Raw genomic sequence first — 20,552 nt, 5'->3', positions numbered from 1 at the left:
ATCAGTCAAATTTTAGCCGATTCCGACACCGTCGCGAAATATGACGAAATTGCCCCCGGCGCGATTTTTGTTTCCGATCAATCAGTCAAAGTTTAGCCAATTCCGACATCGTTGCGAAAAATGACGAAATTGCCCCCGGCGCGTTTTTTTTTTTTTTTAAATCAATTCATTTCATACTTTTCACCAATTAAGTCCAGGATGGCCCAGCTGCGAGGCGTATGTTACATGATGCAATTTTGGTGATAATGGAATGTGAGATGACCTTTTTTGCCTGCAGGAAAGAGATAACATGCAGAAATCAGAGTTTCTAAAAGCATTATCAGACATGCGGAAGGATTTTGACTCCCGTGTATTGCGGTATAAGGTTCGAGATGTTGCATCCTATTTATATGATCCTGCTTTACGGTATTGCTGATCATCTTCATAAGTATAGTGTCTAGAACTAATTGTCATCTTGTTTATTTGGAATCTAGAATAGTAGCAGTAAGATGATAAGTGAGTACAGTTATTGAAACTTATATTCTCTGATATGACTATTTTCGTTTACTTCCTTTACATTTTGAACAACCTAGATATGGAATCAAGTTAGGGATTTAATACAATTATTCAATGTAATTGTCTTCCTTATCCTAACTCTAATGCTCTTGAGCCCATCTCCCAACACCCCTCGGAAGAATGATGTCTCGAGATTATATGTTCATCCATTTCCCTAATTTCTGGTTTTGATGGCTTTGATGATGCAATCGCTGTATTTTTGACGTGTGATAATAAGTCTAGTCCTTGGCCTCTTATGAAGGTTTGGCAAATTGAACTCCGATTTGCTGACTAATGCAGGTTCTTCCCCTTATCCTAACTCTAATGCTCTTGAGCCCATCTCCCAACACCCCTCGGAAGAATGATGTCTCGAGATTATATGTTCATCCATTTCCCTAATTTCTGGTTTTGATGGCTTTGATGATGCAATCGCTGTATTTTTGACGTGTGATAATAAGTCTAGTCCTTGGCCTCTTATGAAGGTTTGGCAAATTGAACTCCGATTTGCTGACTAATGCAGGTTCTTCCCCCTCTGTGTGCAGAGCTTCGAAATTTGGTAATGCAGCCAGTGATTCTACCTATGGTTCTGACCATAGCAGAGTCTCAGGTAATTTGATTAGTTATCTTTGAACTGTAAAAGTTCCTTTGGTATGTTAAGAAATTACACGTCGTCAATTAAAATTACAGTTTACCCACTTTTGGAAACTTGGAGTTGATCTAACTATTTTTGTGTCTGCGCACGTGCATTTCTTGTGTAATGCATGACCTGATAGCTGATACCAAGAACTTCTATATGTAGACATAATTGTTAAAATGTTCAGAGTTTGTTGGAGATACTGGGGCTAAGTTTGTAATTCCTAATACATTTGACCATTAGTTTAGAAAATGCAAAAATGTCAAAGTTACTGCTTTTGTGATGTAACTTTAAAGGTAGAGAAGAGTTTTCTGGTCATACACCTGAATCACTTGCAAATATTATTTCTTACGCTGTGAAACATGGTAAATTTTCAACATGTTTTTAGTGAGTAAAACCCTTCTGTGGGAAAGTAATCTCTTCAATATATTTTTAGTGAACAAGTTAATTTCTAATCTTTGCATTTGAAATGTTGCATTTATTGAGACAAATTGCTTATAAGACCTATGTGTATATTATTTTCAATGAGCTTATATTCGTTTTTTGATTTCATATATATTTCTGTACTATTGCTTTCTAGTACGTATGTTTGAAGTTGAAGGTTATAATATTTCTCCAAGCCTTTTCTTTAATTTCATTGTTCCTGGTTGTATTGCCCGGTGCATAATTTCTTATGCTTATGGAAGTGTGGTCAGGGGAAGGTAATGTACATCCATAAAATACCATTTGACAGTATTATATGATGAATAAGATAATGATGCAGCCGCATCACTGTGCTAGTTTAATCAGTAGCCATCTCTCTCGACTTTTACAACACTAATATATTTAGGAGGTTGTGGTGGTATTTCTGTAAAATAATTACAGGATAAAAACGATTTTGAGGTATCAACCTTACCATCTCTTGTTCCAGTCCTGGACAAGGCCGCTGGTGAGACATTACTGCTACTTGTGAAGCATGCTGAGCTTATTATCAACAAGGTAACTAAAGTTACTGTGTTAGCTTGCCATTGATGTGTGTTATAACTGTTATACACTTGATTTTTCCTATTTGAGAAATACATTTACTGAAATAAATATTTTAATTTTCTCAGCCAGTTGGAACGTTCTAATATTGATTTTTTACGATTCACGTCTTCCTATATTGCCCCGCTCTTTCCAACTTTTGGGATCTTCGTAATAATGTTATTGTCTGAATAGTTATCATTCCTGTTACTATTAACGAAAATGTTTCAAACTTCAGTTCAAGTGTTTACGTATTTGTAGTAGTGGGGGCGTTATTAAAGAAATCAGATATATTGACTACAAGAGATTCCTAGCTTTATAGTCAATTAAAATAGGAAAATCTACTTTTAATAATACAGCTATGACAGAAATTCTCTAGCTAATATACAAAAACCTAGTCTTCTGATCAGCGCAAAAATCAGCAAGGAATATTCTACAGATTTGATTAGCAGAAAATCAGTAAGGAATCTTTTACATCTTTCTACAATTATAAACCATGAGGCGACTCTGCTTTTCGTTGTTTGGACTTGAGTATCAAAGAGGCCAAGAGACAATTTTGGTGCTGTGTGCAATACCTTGGAAGAGTGCTTTGTTCTACTGTGATTTGGAGCCTATATTTATACTTTCCAGAAAAGTTCAATTGGGGGCTGATGGTTTATGGCAATGGGGATTGATAGAAATGTAAAGTCTGCACAAAAGTATGAGTTGCTGAATCGAAGGACAGAAAAAATTACAACTGAAAAATTCCCTTTAATTTCGAATAAGCTTGAATCATGGGTCATTTTTTGCAATCCCAGAGAAGCCCGTTGAAAGAAAATCTTCATGACTGCGTGAGATCATTTTAAGCCCTTGTTTGATACCCATTATAAAGAGAAATTTTGGTAAAATGTATTATGGAATATTATTTTTTGGGAAAATGTGTGGTTAAAAATTAAAGAAACTTTATTGGTTTGTGTGTAGAATATTTTATTATTTAAATGTGTGGTGGAGAACGATATTATAGCAAATAATTTAAAATTTTAAAGGGTGCCAAACAGGAGCTAATTTTTGTTTACTTCTCTCTTTTCTTTTACTTTTTATGATGAGATTTCATCGCTCATGTGAATGAGAATTTATTCGAGTCTAAATGGGACATGACCCTAACCACTTAGACAGTCCTTTGCATAATTTATCGTCAACTAGTTCTACCTCCAATCTCCGTTATTAGTGTATATCTGTTTTTCATGGTTTTTCGATTCCACTATGACCACACGTCTATCTTAACATCATCACTTTTCTACATTTTTGTCCTTTAGAAGCCTAAAACTCTGGAGTATAAAGCAAAGGTGGTGTAATAACTTCCATGCGTTACTTATATTTTAACTTGATGGGTATCCTTTCAACTAGATTTATTTTATTGTTAATGTTTTATCCTTGTGACTTGTATTTCTAGCTTCATTTGTTTTTCTCTTGCGGCAGGCTAGTCAGGAGCACCTGGTTTCCCATGTCCTGCCCATGCTCGCTCGAGCTTATGATGAAACTGATGCACGCTTGCAAGAGGAAGTTCTTAGAAAGACTCTTTCGCTTGCAAAGAAACTTGATGTTCAGGTGACTCGAGTTGCTTCTTATTGGTGGTTCTTAAATATGTGGACTGGTGAGACAGATCATATTATGTTCTTTACCTCTAGTTGACTATTAGGTTCATTCTTCAATTTTTGAGTACGTTGCAAAACTCAATTTTTTAAAATTGTTAACTAACAATAAACTTACGAGGCATAAGGCTTTCACAAAATGACACATATGATATTATATCATTATAACAATACATGCCAAATCATTTATGTATTTAACTGCAAGTATACGATTGCATTGTTCCACGGGTTGCTGTCCCTCTTAAGTTTTCAGCTAAGTTTTTTCTGTTGAATTTTCCCATCAGCAATCGTCACGTACAGATTCATTTTTGGTCTTAATAATATTGGTCTAGTGTGCTGTTTATTATTTTTGGTATATTATAAAATCTCACCTTTTTCTGTGTTAACCTTTCCTGCAGTTAGTGAAACAAGCAATTTTGCCCCGTGTTCATGGCCTGGCGCTTAAAACAACTGTTGCTGCGGTATGTTGTCCGTGCTTCATATATCTTTATTTTGACTGCCCACCCCCATGCTACAGTTTCTTGAAATAGGCAAGAGTAACTTTAGGAAGTTACATGTTATTAGTACTAAAGTTATGTTCATTTTTATGCGAAGCAGCCATATTAAGTCAATCAACTTCTACCATTTTTACTTTTTATTTATTTCCTTTTCGTTGAAGTGGGCACTCCTTGGAGTGAATCGGTTAGTCTAAACTCTAGAAGTCAAGGTTTGCTTCTGTTGTCAGGTGAGAGTGAATGCTCTATTATGTCTAGGTGATATGGTTCACATGCTGGATAAGCACGGTGTTTCAGATATCTTGCAAACGATCCAACGATGTACTGCTGTTGATCATTCTGCTCCAACTCTAATGTGTACCCTTGGAGTAGCAACCTCAATTTTGAAGCAGGTATAAAACGTTTTAAGGCAACTTCGTTGAATGTATGAACATTTATTTTAATATTCTCACCCACCTATTTTTTGTTTTAACCCTCTCTCTGCAGTTTGGAACTGAATTTGTAGCAGAGCATGTTCTTCCAATACTGATACCACTGCTAATTACTCAGCAATTAAATGTTCAGCAGTTCGCTAAGTACATGTTTTTTGTCAAGGATGTGCTGAGGTAACATTAAAAGCTATCTTTCCTTCTCTACATAGATTTGGATCCTAATTCCATATATTATTGGTGATTGACTTGTAATGTAAGAGGCTCAATGTGTATGTGCATTTATGCTGTGCTGAGTTATGTTTTTGTGTCCTTTGCAGAAAGATAGAAGAAAAGCGAGGAGTAACTTTGACGGACTCTGGAATTTCAGAGACACCACCACCTACAGGGGATGGGCCTCTTCCTGGACTAGTTAATAAACCACTTGCTACCTCATCTAGTACGAAACACAGCCCATCATGGGATGAAGATTGGATACCTTCCAGGGGAGCTTCAACCGCTCCCTTGTCTTCCTCTACAATTTCAAATGCTCAACCAGTCGTTCCAAGCCAGCAAGCTCAAACATCTGGATATTCTCAGTCGTCTTTGACATTGACTTCAGCTTCTCAACAACTGCCATCTTCATGTCCTGCAGTTGATATTGAGTGGCCACATCGATGTTCATCAGGCATTACGACTCAATTAGGCGACCCTGGGAAGCTCAATGAAAATAAAGGTTATTCAGATGCAGGTTTTGATGATATAGATCCTTTTGCCAACTGGCCACCTCGACCTGGCACGACAACCCTTTCTGGATCTTCAATCAATGGAATGGCAGCACCATTTGCCAACAAATATTCTTCAAGCAATAATGCAACCTCGACTGATAGTTTGAGTTCGTGGGCATTTGGCACTCAAAATTCTGTTGAGCCAATGAGACAGATTCATGGTAGTAGTACCTCATCCACTATCAGTGGACTCAGTGTGCAGAGTTCTTTCGGGTATCTGAACCAAAATCATGGTGCTTCAACTCTTGGTTTGTCCGCCCAGAAAGCAGCGGATCTTGGCTCAATCTTTGCTTCTAACAAGAGTGAGCAAGCTGCACTAAGACTCGCTCCACCTCCAACAACTGCTGTTGGTAGAGGGAGAGGACGGGGAAGGGGAATTCAAGGACAACTTGGGAGCACCTCAGCATCACGGCCTAGTCAGGGGAAATCTCTGCCTGAGCAGCCGCCTGTACTGGACTTGCTGTAGTTTATGTGGTGACAACGTAAACGGTTTCCAGATTTAAGTGCTAAGGTAAAATACAGATCAACAGTTGTGTAGTTCACTCGACTCTACTTCGTCCATTGCAATTGTTCGAGGTGAACAAGAGAAACATAACACGTCGATACATTTAGGCTCCATTTGATTCTCATTTTTATCAAAATTCATTTTTCTCTCTTTGTTTTAACAACACATTCTTCATTAAAATAATGTTACACGGAAACCAAAAACTTTTCCTTATTTTTCATCCCCACATTCTCCATCAATCTACTATTTTTAAAAATTCATTTTTCCATAAAAATGGGTGTCAAACACCCTCTTAGTGCCTAATTCAAGTTGTTCGCAGGTTGTAGCATAATAGTTTGTGATTCTACTCGTCACAGAGTGCGGCTGCTTGTACTCTTTCTGGACAAATTTTTGTTTTCTTTTTCCTTAATGATCGTATTTAATTTATAAATAGTTTGTCAAGGAAGTTCATTGTATTCTTCATCCATTGGTTCAGGAAAAGGTAATACAATTGATGCTTTTGAAATTTCTCTCATATTGAATATTTGTGTAAAGAAGATGTTGATTCTTGACTTGGTTGTTAAACTCATCAGTTAAGTGAGTTGCAATCAGTTGGATCCTCAAAAATTGTAACAGAATTGCTGTTATTAGTTGTAACAGAATCATATATACATTGCTTGTAAATCTCTTTGGTCCTGTGTCCATTAATAGGACTAGGAGTTGATGAGTTGATGTGAGGGGGATCATATACTGTATAAGAGAAAGTAAGATAGTGAGAGAGAGTTCTGTACACCATCGTTGTAAATTTTCTGTGAGTTTTTCTGAAGAAGCTCGGTTGAGTGGTGAGTGCTGGTGATTTGTATAAAGCCACCATTGTGTAATATCTTCTTATATGGTAGACTGGTACACTGACTGGGGATTAATTCTCTGCCTTGGTTGTAGTATTTTGATCCCAAAACAAGAAACTCGTGTTCATAGTCTTGTTTCTCTCCTTGGTTTATATTTTATCATTTATGCGTCTTCTTTTTGCGTATGCAAGTCTGTTGGTCATTATTGAAGAGAGGAAAATTTTTAAGTAATTGGTATGAGAGCACGGTGTCACGGACCTAGTTTCGTTACACCCGAACAAACTAGAACCGTGCGGCCTTAACGTTCTACAATTTTCGCATTTCACGAGAAAACGTTAAGTCAGTCTTTCCACTCCCACAAATAATCTAACCAATGAGGTTAAATTATACCCATGTTGAGAAGAGAATTTTGAAGTAAGTAATATATGGAAAACAAGTAAAGATGGGGAAACTTTCTTTGTATAAATGAAAGGAAAAAACTTTACAATCTTTCTTGAAAGAATAAACTCACTTCACTCTACATTCTCTACCATCTACTACATACACTACATACCATTTACAAATGAGACTCCATCTCTATTTATAGGAAAACTTAAACCTCCTTAACATTCCACTTTACACCTCGTACTTAGTTGTCGCCACCTTGTGCTTAGTTGTCGTCAACTCATTCTTTGTTGTCGTCAACTCATTCTTAGTTGTCTTCAAGAGGATTGTCTTACAACTTGCCTTGCAAGTTGTCGCCAACTCATGCTTAGTTTGCATACAACTCGCGCTTAGCTTGCATCGTTGATATTTATCCTTGTCAACTCGTGCTTAGCTTGCATATAACTCGCGCTTAACTTGCAAGTGGACAAGTTGTGCAAGTTACCCACTTGCATCCTCAAAATATCTGGCCGCAGATTCAAATATTTTTCCTCCCAAAATGGCTGGATCGGGACTTAGAAAAACCTCATTAACGCCTTGGAAAATTGCACGATCTAGGCAGTCTGCATTCTGCCCCAAAATCATCTATGCATCCCCAACCCGAGTCTACCTGCGACCTTTGCCGAATTTGCCTGCGTCCCCTATCGCAAGCTGTTCCGTCCTTCTGAAACGCATTACCCACATTGTCTTGCGATCCCTACCGGACGGATCGAACGCGACCGCGTAGCGTAAGTTACTCCCCCACTGAATTTGGCGACACCCTCATCGCCATATATCGCCGAAGCATAGACCTTATTTCCCATAAATCTATCTCATTTTCCCACCTTGTGCCATGACATTCCCGTGTTATGCCAAGTTTCAAGTCATGACCTTGCGATCCGTGACATTCTCCCCCACTCAATCCGCTACCGTCCTCGTAGCGAAACGTGTTCGGTGCATCCTCATGCAACCTTGCATTGTCTTTCACGTCCCTGGGCATTAAAGTTCTCCCAACTTGCGGCACCATCTCCTCGATGACCAGGTTTCCACAGTGCCCCTTGCACCTCGTCCCGTTGCAACCTCTTGCATGCCACCTTCGACACCAACCTTCACCCTCAGCACCTCTGCCTTGGTTCCTCGGATGGACAACTCCTCTGGTTGTAGTGTCCCCACACTTGTCAAAGCTTTGAACCTTCGTGCACCCAATTTCGGACTTCTTTAACAATGTTTCCACACTTTCCTTCTTTTTCGGTAGTTCCCTCGGCAACTCCGCGAGCATAATGTCCTTATCATCTTCAAGGACTTCCGCAAACTGCATCCCTAACAGTTGTTGTATTTCCATCCCCACAGAAACTGTTTCGACACTCATAGCATTAAACAACTGGAATGAATTCATTCGAACTTCATCCTCATCTTGGCTATCTATGGCCTCCGATTTGCTCTTCAAAATGGAAATAGATGCCAATGATTCCAACTCAGGACAATCCCTCATGAGATGTGGTCCTTTGAAAATAAAGCAACCTCGAGGTGTTAAATTACTCCTCTTCTTCTCATCATACTGCTTACTCCAAGTAGTTGGTTTGTTGCCAACGGGTTTGTAATCAACTTTGGGATTTGGCCTCCAATCCGACTTATTCCATTGCATAGCTCTCCCTGTATCTTCCCTGTTATCCCCAAAATTTCCTTTGGTGGGTTTGATAGTTTGAGCTTCGGTCTCAAAACTTTCTTCAAACTCCGTCAAGGATTCGGCTACTGCAATTGCCTCGTCTGTGGTTTTAACATCACGACGTTGCAACTCTTGTCGCACCCATGTTGCACAACCGTCTAGAAAATAGAATAGCATATCATCCTCCGGCATGGTTGGGATTTGAAGCATAAGGGTCATGAACTCTTTGACATAGTCACGAATTGTTCCCATATGTTTCAATTCCCTCAAATTCTTGCGCCCCTCATAGACGACATTCTCCGGGTAGAATTGCCTCTTTATTTCCCTTTTGAACTCATCCCAAGTATCAACCCTACAAGCCCCCTTTGCAATTTCCCCATGCTTACGACGCCACCACAATGCCGCAATATTCGAGAGATACATAGAAGCGGTCCGGACTTTCATGGCTTCATCAACAAGATTTACACCTTCAAAGTAGACTTCCATTTGCCATAGGAAGTTTTCCACATCTTTGGCATCCCGTCGCCCATCATAATGTTTAGGCTTCGGGTATTCAATTCTCGGGGCAACAATAGTTGAAGCGGCACCTCCGCTTGTATCGGCAGTAAGTAATATATGGAAAACAAGTAAAGATGGGGAAACTTTCTTTGTATAAATGAAAGGAAAAACTTTACAATCTCTCTTGAAAGAATAAACTCACTTCACTCTACATTCTCTACAATCTACTACGTACACTACATACCATTTACAAATGAGACTACATCTCTATTTATAGAAAAACTTAAACCTCTTTAACATTCCACTTTACAACTCGTGCTTAGTTGTCGCCACCTCGTGCTTAGTTGTCGCCAACTCATGCTTAGTTGTCGTCAAGTGGATGGTCTTACAACTTGTCTTGCAAGTTGTCGCCAACTCGTGCTTAGCTTGCACCTTTCATAATATCTTTGTCATCTCGTGCTTAGCTTGCATACAACTCACGCTTAGCTTGCAAGTGGTGCAAGTGGGCAAGTTGTACAAATGGACAAGTTGTGCAAGTTGCCCACTTGCATCCTCAAAATATCCGGCTGCAGGTTCATGTATTTTTCCTCTCAAAATGGCTGAGTCGGGACTTAGAAAAACCTCATTAACGCCCTGAAAAATCGCACGATTTAGGCAGCCTGCATTCTGCCCCAAAATAATCTACTTGCGTCCCCAGCCTGAATCTGTCTGCATCCATTATCGCAAGCTGTTCCGTCCTTCTGAAACGAGTTACCCGCGCTATCTTGCGACCGCTACCGGGACGGATCGGTCGCGATCGTGTGGCGTAAGTTACTCCTCCACTGAATTTTGCGACGCACTCATCGCCTTGTACCGTCGAAGCTTAGACCTTAATTGACATAAGTCTATCTCATTTTCTCACTTGGTGCCATGACATTCCCGTGTCATGCAAAGCCTTAAGTCATGACCTTGCGATCTGTGACAAGCAGCTGTCTTCATAGTGTAGAGTAGGATTCATTTAATCCTGTAAGAAACTTCATAAGTGCATCTGCTTGTTGGGTGTCTATTATGGTCTTCATTATATCACAAGTGCATCTGTATAGTGTCCCACAGCTACACTTTGGCAAAGGTTTCCAAATTGATTTGAATGAATTGTAATACATGGTGAGACTTTGTGATCCCTGTGAAATAGAACCGAGGCATTTTTTTAAATCGTACACTCTAGGTCTATCGCCTCTACTATATCTGGTTTTTAACTCATTCCAAGCTTCATATGCGGATGAGATATATAACAAGCTCTGCCGAATTTCTTTGTTGATTGAATTTAACAGCCATGAGAGAACCAAATTGTTTGCTCGAAGTCAGCAATTATACATAGTACCTAATGGTGGATTTGGGGATTTCCAAGTTCTATCAATGAATCCAAATTTACTTTCCACACCCAATGCCATAGATATTGCACAGCTCCAAGATGTGTAATTGTCTCCATTGAAAATCTCTGAGACAATTAGTGCACTAGGATTATCACTTAGGTGCAAGTAGTAGTCATTGGTTGGATCATCAGCCAGGTTGAGAAGAGAATTGACTGAGCTCGACATGCTCTGAGTAAAGTGTTGATGATTGATGGAAATTTTTTGTTAAAGCTATGATACCATGTCAAATTCATCAACCAAACATACTGAAACCTGAAATTATAAGTTCAGGGAGTGGAAAATGATGAACTCAGGAAGAAGATGGAGCTTTCGATTATTCAAGCTTAAAGAATTTGTGAATTACATCCAAGTATTTATAGGCAATCAGCCCAACTAACTAAATGACTAATTATCTAACCAACTGAATTAACCATCTAACAAACTAATGGTTTAATAGAAATTGAAACTTGAGCTGGAGCTGAGCTGTCACTTGGTTTTTGTTGGTTCAATTTTACTGTGTCGTAAGAGTGTTGGTGCTATTAAGATGAAAATGAGGGATGGCACAACAAGGATCTTAAGTGGAATAAGACACATACCAGGTCTGAAAAGAAACATTATCTCTATAGGAGCACTGGATAAGTCTGGTTGTGTGTACAAGGCTCAAGGTGGAGTTCTAAAGGTTATGAAAGGATCTATGGTGGTTGTGAAGGGACTGTTACAACAAGGTCTCTATGTTTTGCAGGGGAATGCAATCACTGGTGAAGCTACCATTTCTGAAAACAAAGCGGACAAGACTGTGTTGTGGCATAGAAGGCTTAGACAAATGAGTGTCAAACGGTTATTAGAGTTGGGAAAAGCACATATATTTAAATTTGCATATGCCATTTATAGAACCAAAGCTGCTCTTGAATACATCCATTTGAATTTGAGGGACTTACCACAGGTAAATAACCAGGAAGTTGATCAAACAGGTGGAGCTGATAGAAGGGAATCAAGCATATTTCCTCCTGATAATCTGCATAATGAGATGCAAGTTGAGAATTTAGAAGATGAAGCTGAAGCTAGAAGAAGTCCTGACTAGCCAAAGTGCAACAAACAAGAGAAAGTTGAAATCTTTTGTATGCGAGATATAATTTCCAAAAATGGAATTTGAAGTGGTCAAGATTGCCACTGAAGTTAATCCTGCTGATTTACTTAACAAAAATAATTCCACACATTGGATTGCTGAAGTTTAAAGCTGGATGATCATCAATCACACAGGGTGTTCCTAGTCAATATCAATTTAACAATAGTCATCAAGACTCATAGGTGGAGATATGTAAAAAAGATGTTGATTCTTGATTCGGTTGTTAAACTCATTAGTTAAGTGTGTTGCAATCAGTTGGAGCCTCAGAAATTGTAACAAATTTGATGTTATTAGTTGTAACAGAATCATATTAGTTGTAACAAATTTGATGCACACGTATTCTTGTTTAACTTAGTGTTTTAATTTTTTAGTTGACTTTTGTAGAATTAACATTAAAAAAACTACAAATATACTATATATGTGACTTAATTACGACAAAGATGCTAATAAAATTTGTTGACCTTAGTTTTTGCACAGATGATGTGGTTAATGGATTTTGATTACACTCACGTCAACATAGTTATGTTCTCGTACACTTGGACAAATCATTATCCACATGTGGCTCTCTCCGATAATCATCAGCCAACTTATATAGTGTGTTTTAGGTGTGAGATGTGATGATGACATGAGCCATAAGTATTTTAGGGTTTATGAAAACGAGAGAGCAATGTTCTAGTTGAGCGTATAAAATTGCTATATTTTAAAATATCAACAAGTGTGAATTTTTATAGTGGAAGGTGAGAAATTGTCGCCATTGGATGAAAAAACAGGTAGCATCATCCTGATGGTCCAGGTGTATCATTTTTAGGCGTGATGTCGTCAATCATAGGCTAATTGTCATTTAATGTTTTCAAAAAATAGCAACCCTATAGCCTAGGTCCGACATCTGAGAATTAAACTGACTATATAAGTTGTGAAATTTCTTTTAACTTTTTCTAAAGATTAGATACAAACAAACCTGAAAGACATTCGTCATACATCCCCGGAGATACTTGTAGGGCTCTATATCCTCCATCATTGAAAGGGGGTACTTTTTAAAATAACCAAGTCAAAACACCAATTTCCCATATTGATCAACTTTTTTTTGTCATTCACCAAAATGGCCTTTTGAAGGGTAAATGTCAATTTTGTCCTTGTTATTGTAATTACAAAAATATATCATTTGTCTAAAAGACAATAATACCCTCTTTAAAAAAGTAATAAATCCAAACAATCCCACTTAAATTTCAAAACGAAATCACTTTTCTTATCAGATTTTTCAACGCAGTTAAAAAGAAATTTCCTCTTCTATCTACTTAAACATTGAAATCTCAAAAAATTATCAAAGGCTCAACAAAAAAGTATTACTCACAATCGGCACTTGAATTTGGTAAGTATAAATACGTATGTTTAATTTCATTTTAGTTAAATTAGTACATTGTTTGAATATTTAAATTTTATTTTAACATATAATTTTAGAAAAATGAAATATTACAGTCTTGAATGGATGTAAAATTATTTTTTTAGGAAAAATGAGGAAAAAAATTCATCTGTGCAGATGCAAACAGCCGAATTTTTGTGTCCGGGCAGGTTGTTCCGAACCGACTGTTACACGTAATTTTTTTGTCCTTTTATTCTCGTAATTACAATTTTTTTATTAAATAATGTTTCGTAATGCAGATATAGGATCAGCTGCTGTCCCGATTTGTTACTTTGGTAAATTTGAAAATAATGACAATGATCAATGGGTGTGGAAATGAACGAGTGAAAGACATGGTTGTACTGCAATTGTAATAACATATAGTACATCATATGCAGAAATGTACAATGAGATACAGAACTTGTTGAAAGTCGATCCCTCTGAGTACGCCATGGAATTGAGATTTCTAATGGGCGAGAATACATCCATTTCAATTTCACCTATAACGATTACTTCTGAAGCTGAAATGAAGGTTTTAATTGAAATGAATCAGAAATGTGCTATTCCTATTTGCGTAACGTTGATGAAGAAGAATGTCCCCGAGAGTGAACAGGTAGATTTCGATGGAGGGGATCGTAATGTGAATGAATTTTGGGACACAGTGAAAATAGTGCGTGATGATGTTGTAGCTGTTCCAGAAACAGTTGCTCCTCACCATGATGTCACTGTTACACACAGAATTTGCTCGATAGTTCAAGACAACAAAAGAGATAATGACTTTATAAATGAGAATTTGATTGCTTTATCCCGTTTGAGACATGCGTCGAGTGGGAGTTCACAGGCTGGACCGAGTGCACGGTCCTCTAATTGTTCGCGTATAGTCCTCGATGATGAAAATTTGTATGTCGAGTAACTGTTTGACACGAAGAAAGATTTGCAGGAAGTCGTTCACCGGATTGCTTTGACACACAATTTTGAGTTTAAAATGAAGAAATCAAACAAGTCGACTTACACAATTGTCTGCGTTGACGACAATTGCCTTTGACGTTTGTGAGCAACGAAAATGGACACGAATGAGTTCTTTGTGGTTCGTAAGTATGCACGGGAACATACTTGTGAAGTGAGTATTCGTCGAAATGATCACAGGCAAGCCCGATCATGGTTCATTGGTCGAGAAGTAATGCACAAATTTCAGGACCCACGAACAATCTACAGACCTTCGGACATTATTAATGACGTTCATTGAGAGTACATGGTGGTCATGAGCTATCGAAGGCTTCGAAGGCCAAAGAATGCGTGTTGGAGGACTTGATGGGTTCGACCGAGGAGAGTTATGCAAAATTGGCCAGGTATTAATTTCAATTGTTTATTTAATTATTTATCGAATCTTTATATAATGTGTAATTAATTATTTAATTCAATTGTTAATTTTTCATTTTTTTAATATTGTTTATTTAATTATTTAAATTATGATTATTGTTTATTTAATTGGTCAGGTTTTGCTATAACATGGGAAAAACTAATACTGAATCGGCATTTTTTATTGAGAAGGATGACGAAAATCACTTCAAATATTTCTTTATGGCCCTTGGACAATGCGTTCGAGGATTTCGAAATGCAATGCGACCCTTAATTTTAGTGGACGGTACAACCCTCAAGACGAGATACGGGGGCAAGTTGAATATTGCAACGTGTCAAGACGCTAACATCCAAATTTATCCTCTTGCATTCGGCATAGTTGACGGAGAAAATGATTTGGCAATGCATTGGTTTTTCACGAAGTTGGGGAAAGTAATTGGGGATGTTGAGAACCTTGCATTCGTATCCGACTGAGGGCAGTCCATAATTAATGGTATCGCCGAAGTCTTCCCCGAGGCCCATCATGATTATTGTATGTATCATATACAAGGAAATCTGAAGACCAAGTATCGAGACAAGGGCATCGTTACATTGTTTAGGAGAGTTGCACAGACTTACAGTTTTCAAGAGTTTGAAAAGTTTATGGTTGAAATCGAAAGTAAATCCTATGATGCATGAGAGTATCTCGACGGAGATGGGGATCGAACATTGGGCACGATCACATTTTCCAGGACGTCGATACAGCATGATGACGTCGAACAATGTGGAGTCGCTCAATGCCTTATATAAAAAGGATCGAGAGTTACCAATTCTCACAATGCTTGAGAACATTCGTGACAAGCTGCAACAGTGGTTTCATGATCGTCGTGAGGAATCACAGAGTTGCACAAGTGTGCTAACCCTGGCTAAGAAAGATAAACTCTTCAAGACTTTAGAGGTGGCAAGGAAGGTATATGTAGAACCACTAGATCAGTTTCCCTTCTCCGCGAGATATGCACGTAATTTGGGATACATCGTCGACTTGAATGATAATACGTGCACGTGTAGACAGTTTCAGTTGGAGAGTTTTTCGTGTACACATGCAGTGGCAATGGCTATGTATAAAGGAATTCCACCACACACCTTATGCATTGTTTATTACACGACTGGTTTTTGGAAAACAGCATATGCCGAAACCATATTTCCTGTACCGAATGAAGTCGAGTGGGAAGTTCCTGATCACATTCTCTCATTAAATAACTTGTTGCCACCAACAGTCGGCCCACGTACTCCTGGATGTACACGTACGTCTAGAATACCATCGACAGGAGAATTTCCTCGGCCTTGTAAGTGTGGCAGGTGTGGTGCAACAGGACATACTAGAAGATTTTGTACAAGTCAGATCTCTCTGCATAACAACGTAACAGAAGTATAATTGAAATTTATGTAACATTACTTATATCATTGATATTAATTATTCACGCATATTCTTAATATTAATTATTTATGTTAATTATTAGATTTAATTTTTTATTTTAATATTTCATTAATTAGTTGCGTAATATTTGAAGTTAATCTTTTTTTAAAACTCAGTGCATTCTCCACAATATACACAAACATTATAAATACGTCATAAAACATTTAAATAAACACATAAACTAGAAAACAAATTTTAAATATTAAAAAAATAATATATGTTTTACAATTATTTCGTAATTACAAATGAATGAATGAAATATACAATGTTTAAACGTCACAATATGTACAATTATTTTAAAAAAATACGACTCAATATCTACGGATCACCATTAAATTCAAATAAATCACAAGCTAATTTATTTTTCCAATTTTATATCCACTCCTGGTTGATTGCGTCAACCTTCTGTGCTACACTCAAAAATTCTATATACTTGATAGCGAATATGCCGCAATCACCCCTACAATTACAAAATATCGTATTAGCACCTACAAAATATTCTAATTAGAACGTAAGTTGTAAATTACAAAAATAAAATAATAAACACTTACGATATTTGCTGTCTCGCCGTCGTCATGTCCCGCACGGTGGCTAGTCTGTTTTGCACAGTAATGGTCGCTCGTCTAGCCAGCATGGGGACGATCACAGACACCGACTCTAGATTTTGCTCGAGCTGACCTTGTATCAGGTATGAATGATCAGGGTCATACACATACATAGTTGAATCGGCAAATACAATCTCCACTGCAATGTAGTGATGATTGACACACACCGGAATGTACAGATGCGTACAACCCTCCCATGGCTTTCCCCCGACACTCGGCCACATCCCTACGACCCACTCCATCATGTATGTAGGCACCGTGTACTCGCTACCCATAGCTTGCAACGGCTGGTACTCAATATCAACAACACGTATGAACTCAATATTCAATATGAGTCAGCCAGGAATGTTGAACGATCTTGGATATCGTTCAGCTCGATCTCGTAGCAAATCCATGGCGAAGTCAATGTGCTGCACAAATTAAAAAATGATTTATTTAATTCCATAAAAGCAAAACGCAAAAATATGTATACGTAATAAATAAAACTATTACTACTTCACTTACATTATCAGCGAGCCAAGCCCCCGAAGTTGTGATGTCGTGAAACCACTTGTAAGCGTCCGAGATCATCTTATAAGCAATCCTGCGACTCACTCTGAAAAATAAGAAAAGAAATTGTTAAGTAAAAATATAGATGTGTCAGCATCTGCGCAATGTACTAATCCTTAACGAATAATATAATACTTACCTGAGCATAAGTGCTTTCCACTCCGCCTCTAATGCTTTCCACTTGGCGTGGTCCACCTCCCTGAATAAATTCGGGTGCGTGCCGTCGACGAACCTCCTTCTTTTCGCCTCCGCGGTAAACTGAGACACGACGTACTGTGATGGTACCCTCGGCCTCTTGCCGACCACCAGCTCCGGCACATCAACAGTACGCGAAACCCTCCCAATATCCGACACTCCCTCACCTACCATCAGGACCACCTCTTTTGTCCCCTCCGACACAAAAACTACGTCCAGATAGTCTGGCGTCCGATATGGTACCCTCTCTGCCTCGAATATCCCCTCCTCCTCCTCCGATACCCTCACAACCTTCGCCTCAGGTAACCCCTCCTCCTCTGGCACCCTTTCCTCCTCCGATACCCTCACGACCTCCTCTTCCGACACCTTGACAACCTCCACCTCCGGCACCCTCTCGACCACTGCCTCGAGTACCCCTTCCTCCGACGGCACCCTCCCGACCTCCTCCTCCGGCACTCTCTCCTCCTCCGATACCCTCACGACCTCCTCCTTTGGCACCCTCCCGACCCCCTCCTCCTCCGACACCCTGACGACCTCCACCTCCGGCACCCTCCCGACCACCAACCCGGGTACCCCCTCCTTCCTTTCCATCGGGGCCTGATCCTCCATCTCCATCTCCATATCTATCGGGCCATTGAGATATGAAGCTAATGCATCATCCGATGCCCACAACGAGTCAACATACCTCGTCTGACCTCCTCGACTCTGATAACCACCGGCCCCTCAGTCCCGATAGCCTACCCCTCCGTCATCCCCTCCACCTGTCCCTTCGTCACTCCCTCCGCCTGTCCCTCCGCCACCCCCTTCATCCCGATACTCGACAATCCCACGCAGGCCTACTATGTCGTCCCGTATCACTACGACCTTAGCATAAAGGTCTGCTAAACCGACCTGTACCATCCCGACATCACGTCGTAAGTCAGCTACTTCGCCTTGTAAGCCAGCTACCTCGCCTCTGATCTCCATCATAAGTCGGAACATATCATCGATAGAAGCACCCTGACTACGTGCAGCTGATCCACGTGGGAGGTATCCGGACGCAAGAGACGGTGATCTTATGCAGGGAGGTGACACTCTCGACGGAGGTGATCGCATGTAGGGAGGGGACACCCTCGACGGAGGTGACACCCTTGGCAGAGGCGACATCCTTGGGGAATGTGTCACCCTTGGCGGAGGTGATAGTCAACGGCGCTCCTGAAAAAAGAAACATTACAAATTAATAACTTCATTAAAAATTATAATGATAATCAACATATTATGTTCAATTAACATACCATGTCCCGATCGACGATGGACTCAGGCCTCTCTCGAGCAGCACGATCTGTCAACAACTCACGAATATAAGTCTGATCCTCCTCCTCGATCGATGGTGTCAGCTCAGTGAGGACTTCAACCTGACATATTGACATTTCATCGAATTACTGACCACGTATCCAGTTTCAAAAATGACATACAACAGAAAGCGCAAATATATAATACGTACCTCAAGATCGTCTAGGATAACTGATAGCTGTTTTGCAAGGGGCTTGTCTTGTGCTCACCAGCTGTGTATCCGAGGGATGCATGTATCCCCTCTCCTCGCATAACGACCAGCCAGGACAGGAACAGTCTCGTAGACCCATATTTGCAACAATTACGATTATTATATGTACAATTTAATAAAAAAATGGATAACGCATTATGTTAAACATTTACCTGCAAAGCTAACGACAGACCATATACATCGTACTTACGCTCCGACCTATCTCCCCTAGGCATCGAATGCCCCCTCCTGAAAACGTGTAACATATCTGAAAAGCATCTCTTCCCCCACGGATAGTTGTTGAACGTATCGATGTTATCAACAACTTGCAAATGAAAAACGTCAATCGACGTCTTCCTGTGATGACACCTCAGTACGATCTCTAGTATAAATACCATCCCCAACTTCAACTTGTCGGACATCTGGTCACATCCCCTGAATGCATCTCCTAACTGCGCTAGTGTTACTGTTGTGTGCCTATTAAAGTAATCATTCAGCAGCCTCTTATCTGTCGAAATACTGGCCCTCGCTGCCTCTTCGCCCGTACATCTCAATCCAGTGATGAGGGCAAACTCGAATATAGAAAATGTAGCAACCTTGCCCCCAAGATCAAAGTGGAGGGCATCTTTGTCAACTGGCTTAAGCAGTCAACATAGTAATTAATTGATCAACTGTCCAGAGAACTGTACAGATCGCAGTGAATACAAGGGCCATAGGCAGGATCGACGTAATATCTCTGCGTACTCCTCATCCAGTAAATCCAACACTGTTGTGAAGCTGTTAAAGTTACAATTCGACGTAACTTTGTCAGGAACCCGTCTCAAGGTTGCATCCAAATGGTAATCCATCCTACAAAATTTCAAATGTTAGAACATTTAAAACATAATGTCACAAAATTCAACTAACCGAACTGTAAGTAATATACGCACGAAATAATAGATAATAAAGAAAATGAATTAAAAATTACCCAACAACTTATAAAAAAGGGAAAATTAATTTTTATAAAATTATTTATTTCATAGTTTATTTTAACCCATGTTAGAAATTTATTTCAATTCTTTATTTAATTAAATTTGATTATTTATATTTAATTACATATTTAAATAAATTATTTTGAAAATTTATATTTCTTACTTATTTAATTTGTTTATTTTTATTTAAATACTCATTATTTATTTCAATTGTTTATCAAAATTATTTATTTCGATTGTTTATTTGTTTATTTCACATTTATTTTAATTGTTTATTGAATGCTTAATTTTAATTATTTATTATAATTGTATATTTAATTATTTTCTTTAAATTATTTATTGAACATTGAAGCGTAAATATGTAATTATTTGTTATATTTTTCTTTAGTTGTTTATTCAATATTTATTTTAATTATTAAGTGAATATTTAATTATTTATTTTAAATGTTAGATATTTATTTCAATTGTTTATCTACATTTTAATTACTTACTTTGATTATTTTTATCCAATTATTTTTCATTTAATTGTTTCAATTGTTCATTTAAATTATTTGATTTAATTACTTATATAGATCGATTATTTACATTATT

General features: G+C 38.6%; 2 protein-coding genes across 4 annotated transcripts; both read left to right on the top strand.

The window, feature by feature from the left end:
* Window positions 1–160: 160 nt before the first annotated feature.
* LOC111381886 (SCY1-like protein 2) lies at window positions 161–6,665 on the top strand. 3 transcript variants are annotated; one of them, XM_023005731.1, is made up of 9 exons: window positions 161–364; window positions 1,055–1,141; window positions 2,033–2,146; window positions 3,629–3,757; window positions 4,200–4,262; window positions 4,526–4,687; window positions 4,782–4,900; window positions 5,044–5,909; window positions 5,940–6,665. In XM_023005731.1, the coding sequence occupies exons 1-9, from the start codon at window positions 290–292 to the stop codon at window positions 5,954–5,956; spliced, it is 1,632 nt and encodes a 543-aa protein (XP_022861499.1). In that variant the 5' UTR covers window positions 161–289; the 3' UTR covers window positions 5,957–6,665. The 3 variants fall into 3 exon arrangements, with proteins under 3 accessions (XP_022861499.1, XP_022861498.1, XP_022861500.1); XM_023005730.1 differs by having other exon boundaries at window positions 162–364; window positions 5,044–6,665; XM_023005732.1 differs by lacking the exon at window positions 161–364 and adding an exon at window positions 422–834 and having other exon boundaries at window positions 5,044–6,665.
* Window positions 6,666–14,596: 7,931 nt separating this feature from the next.
* Window positions 14,597–16,077, top strand: LOC111381906. Its single transcript, XM_023005752.1, has 2 exons — window positions 14,597–14,653; window positions 15,544–16,077. The coding sequence occupies exons 1-2, from the start codon at window positions 14,597–14,599 to the stop codon at window positions 16,075–16,077; spliced, it is 591 nt and encodes a 196-aa protein (XP_022861520.1).
* Window positions 16,078–20,552: the final 4,475 nt, after the last annotated feature.

The sequence above is a fragment of the Olea europaea genome, unplaced genomic scaffold, assembly GCF_002742605.1.
Source record: "Olea europaea var. sylvestris unplaced genomic scaffold, O_europaea_v1 scaffold239, whole genome shotgun sequence".
NCBI lineage: Eukaryota > Viridiplantae > Streptophyta > Magnoliopsida > Lamiales > Oleaceae > Olea > Olea europaea.
Note: the sequence above shows the minus strand (reverse complement) of the source record. Positions and strands in the feature narration are given on the sequence as shown.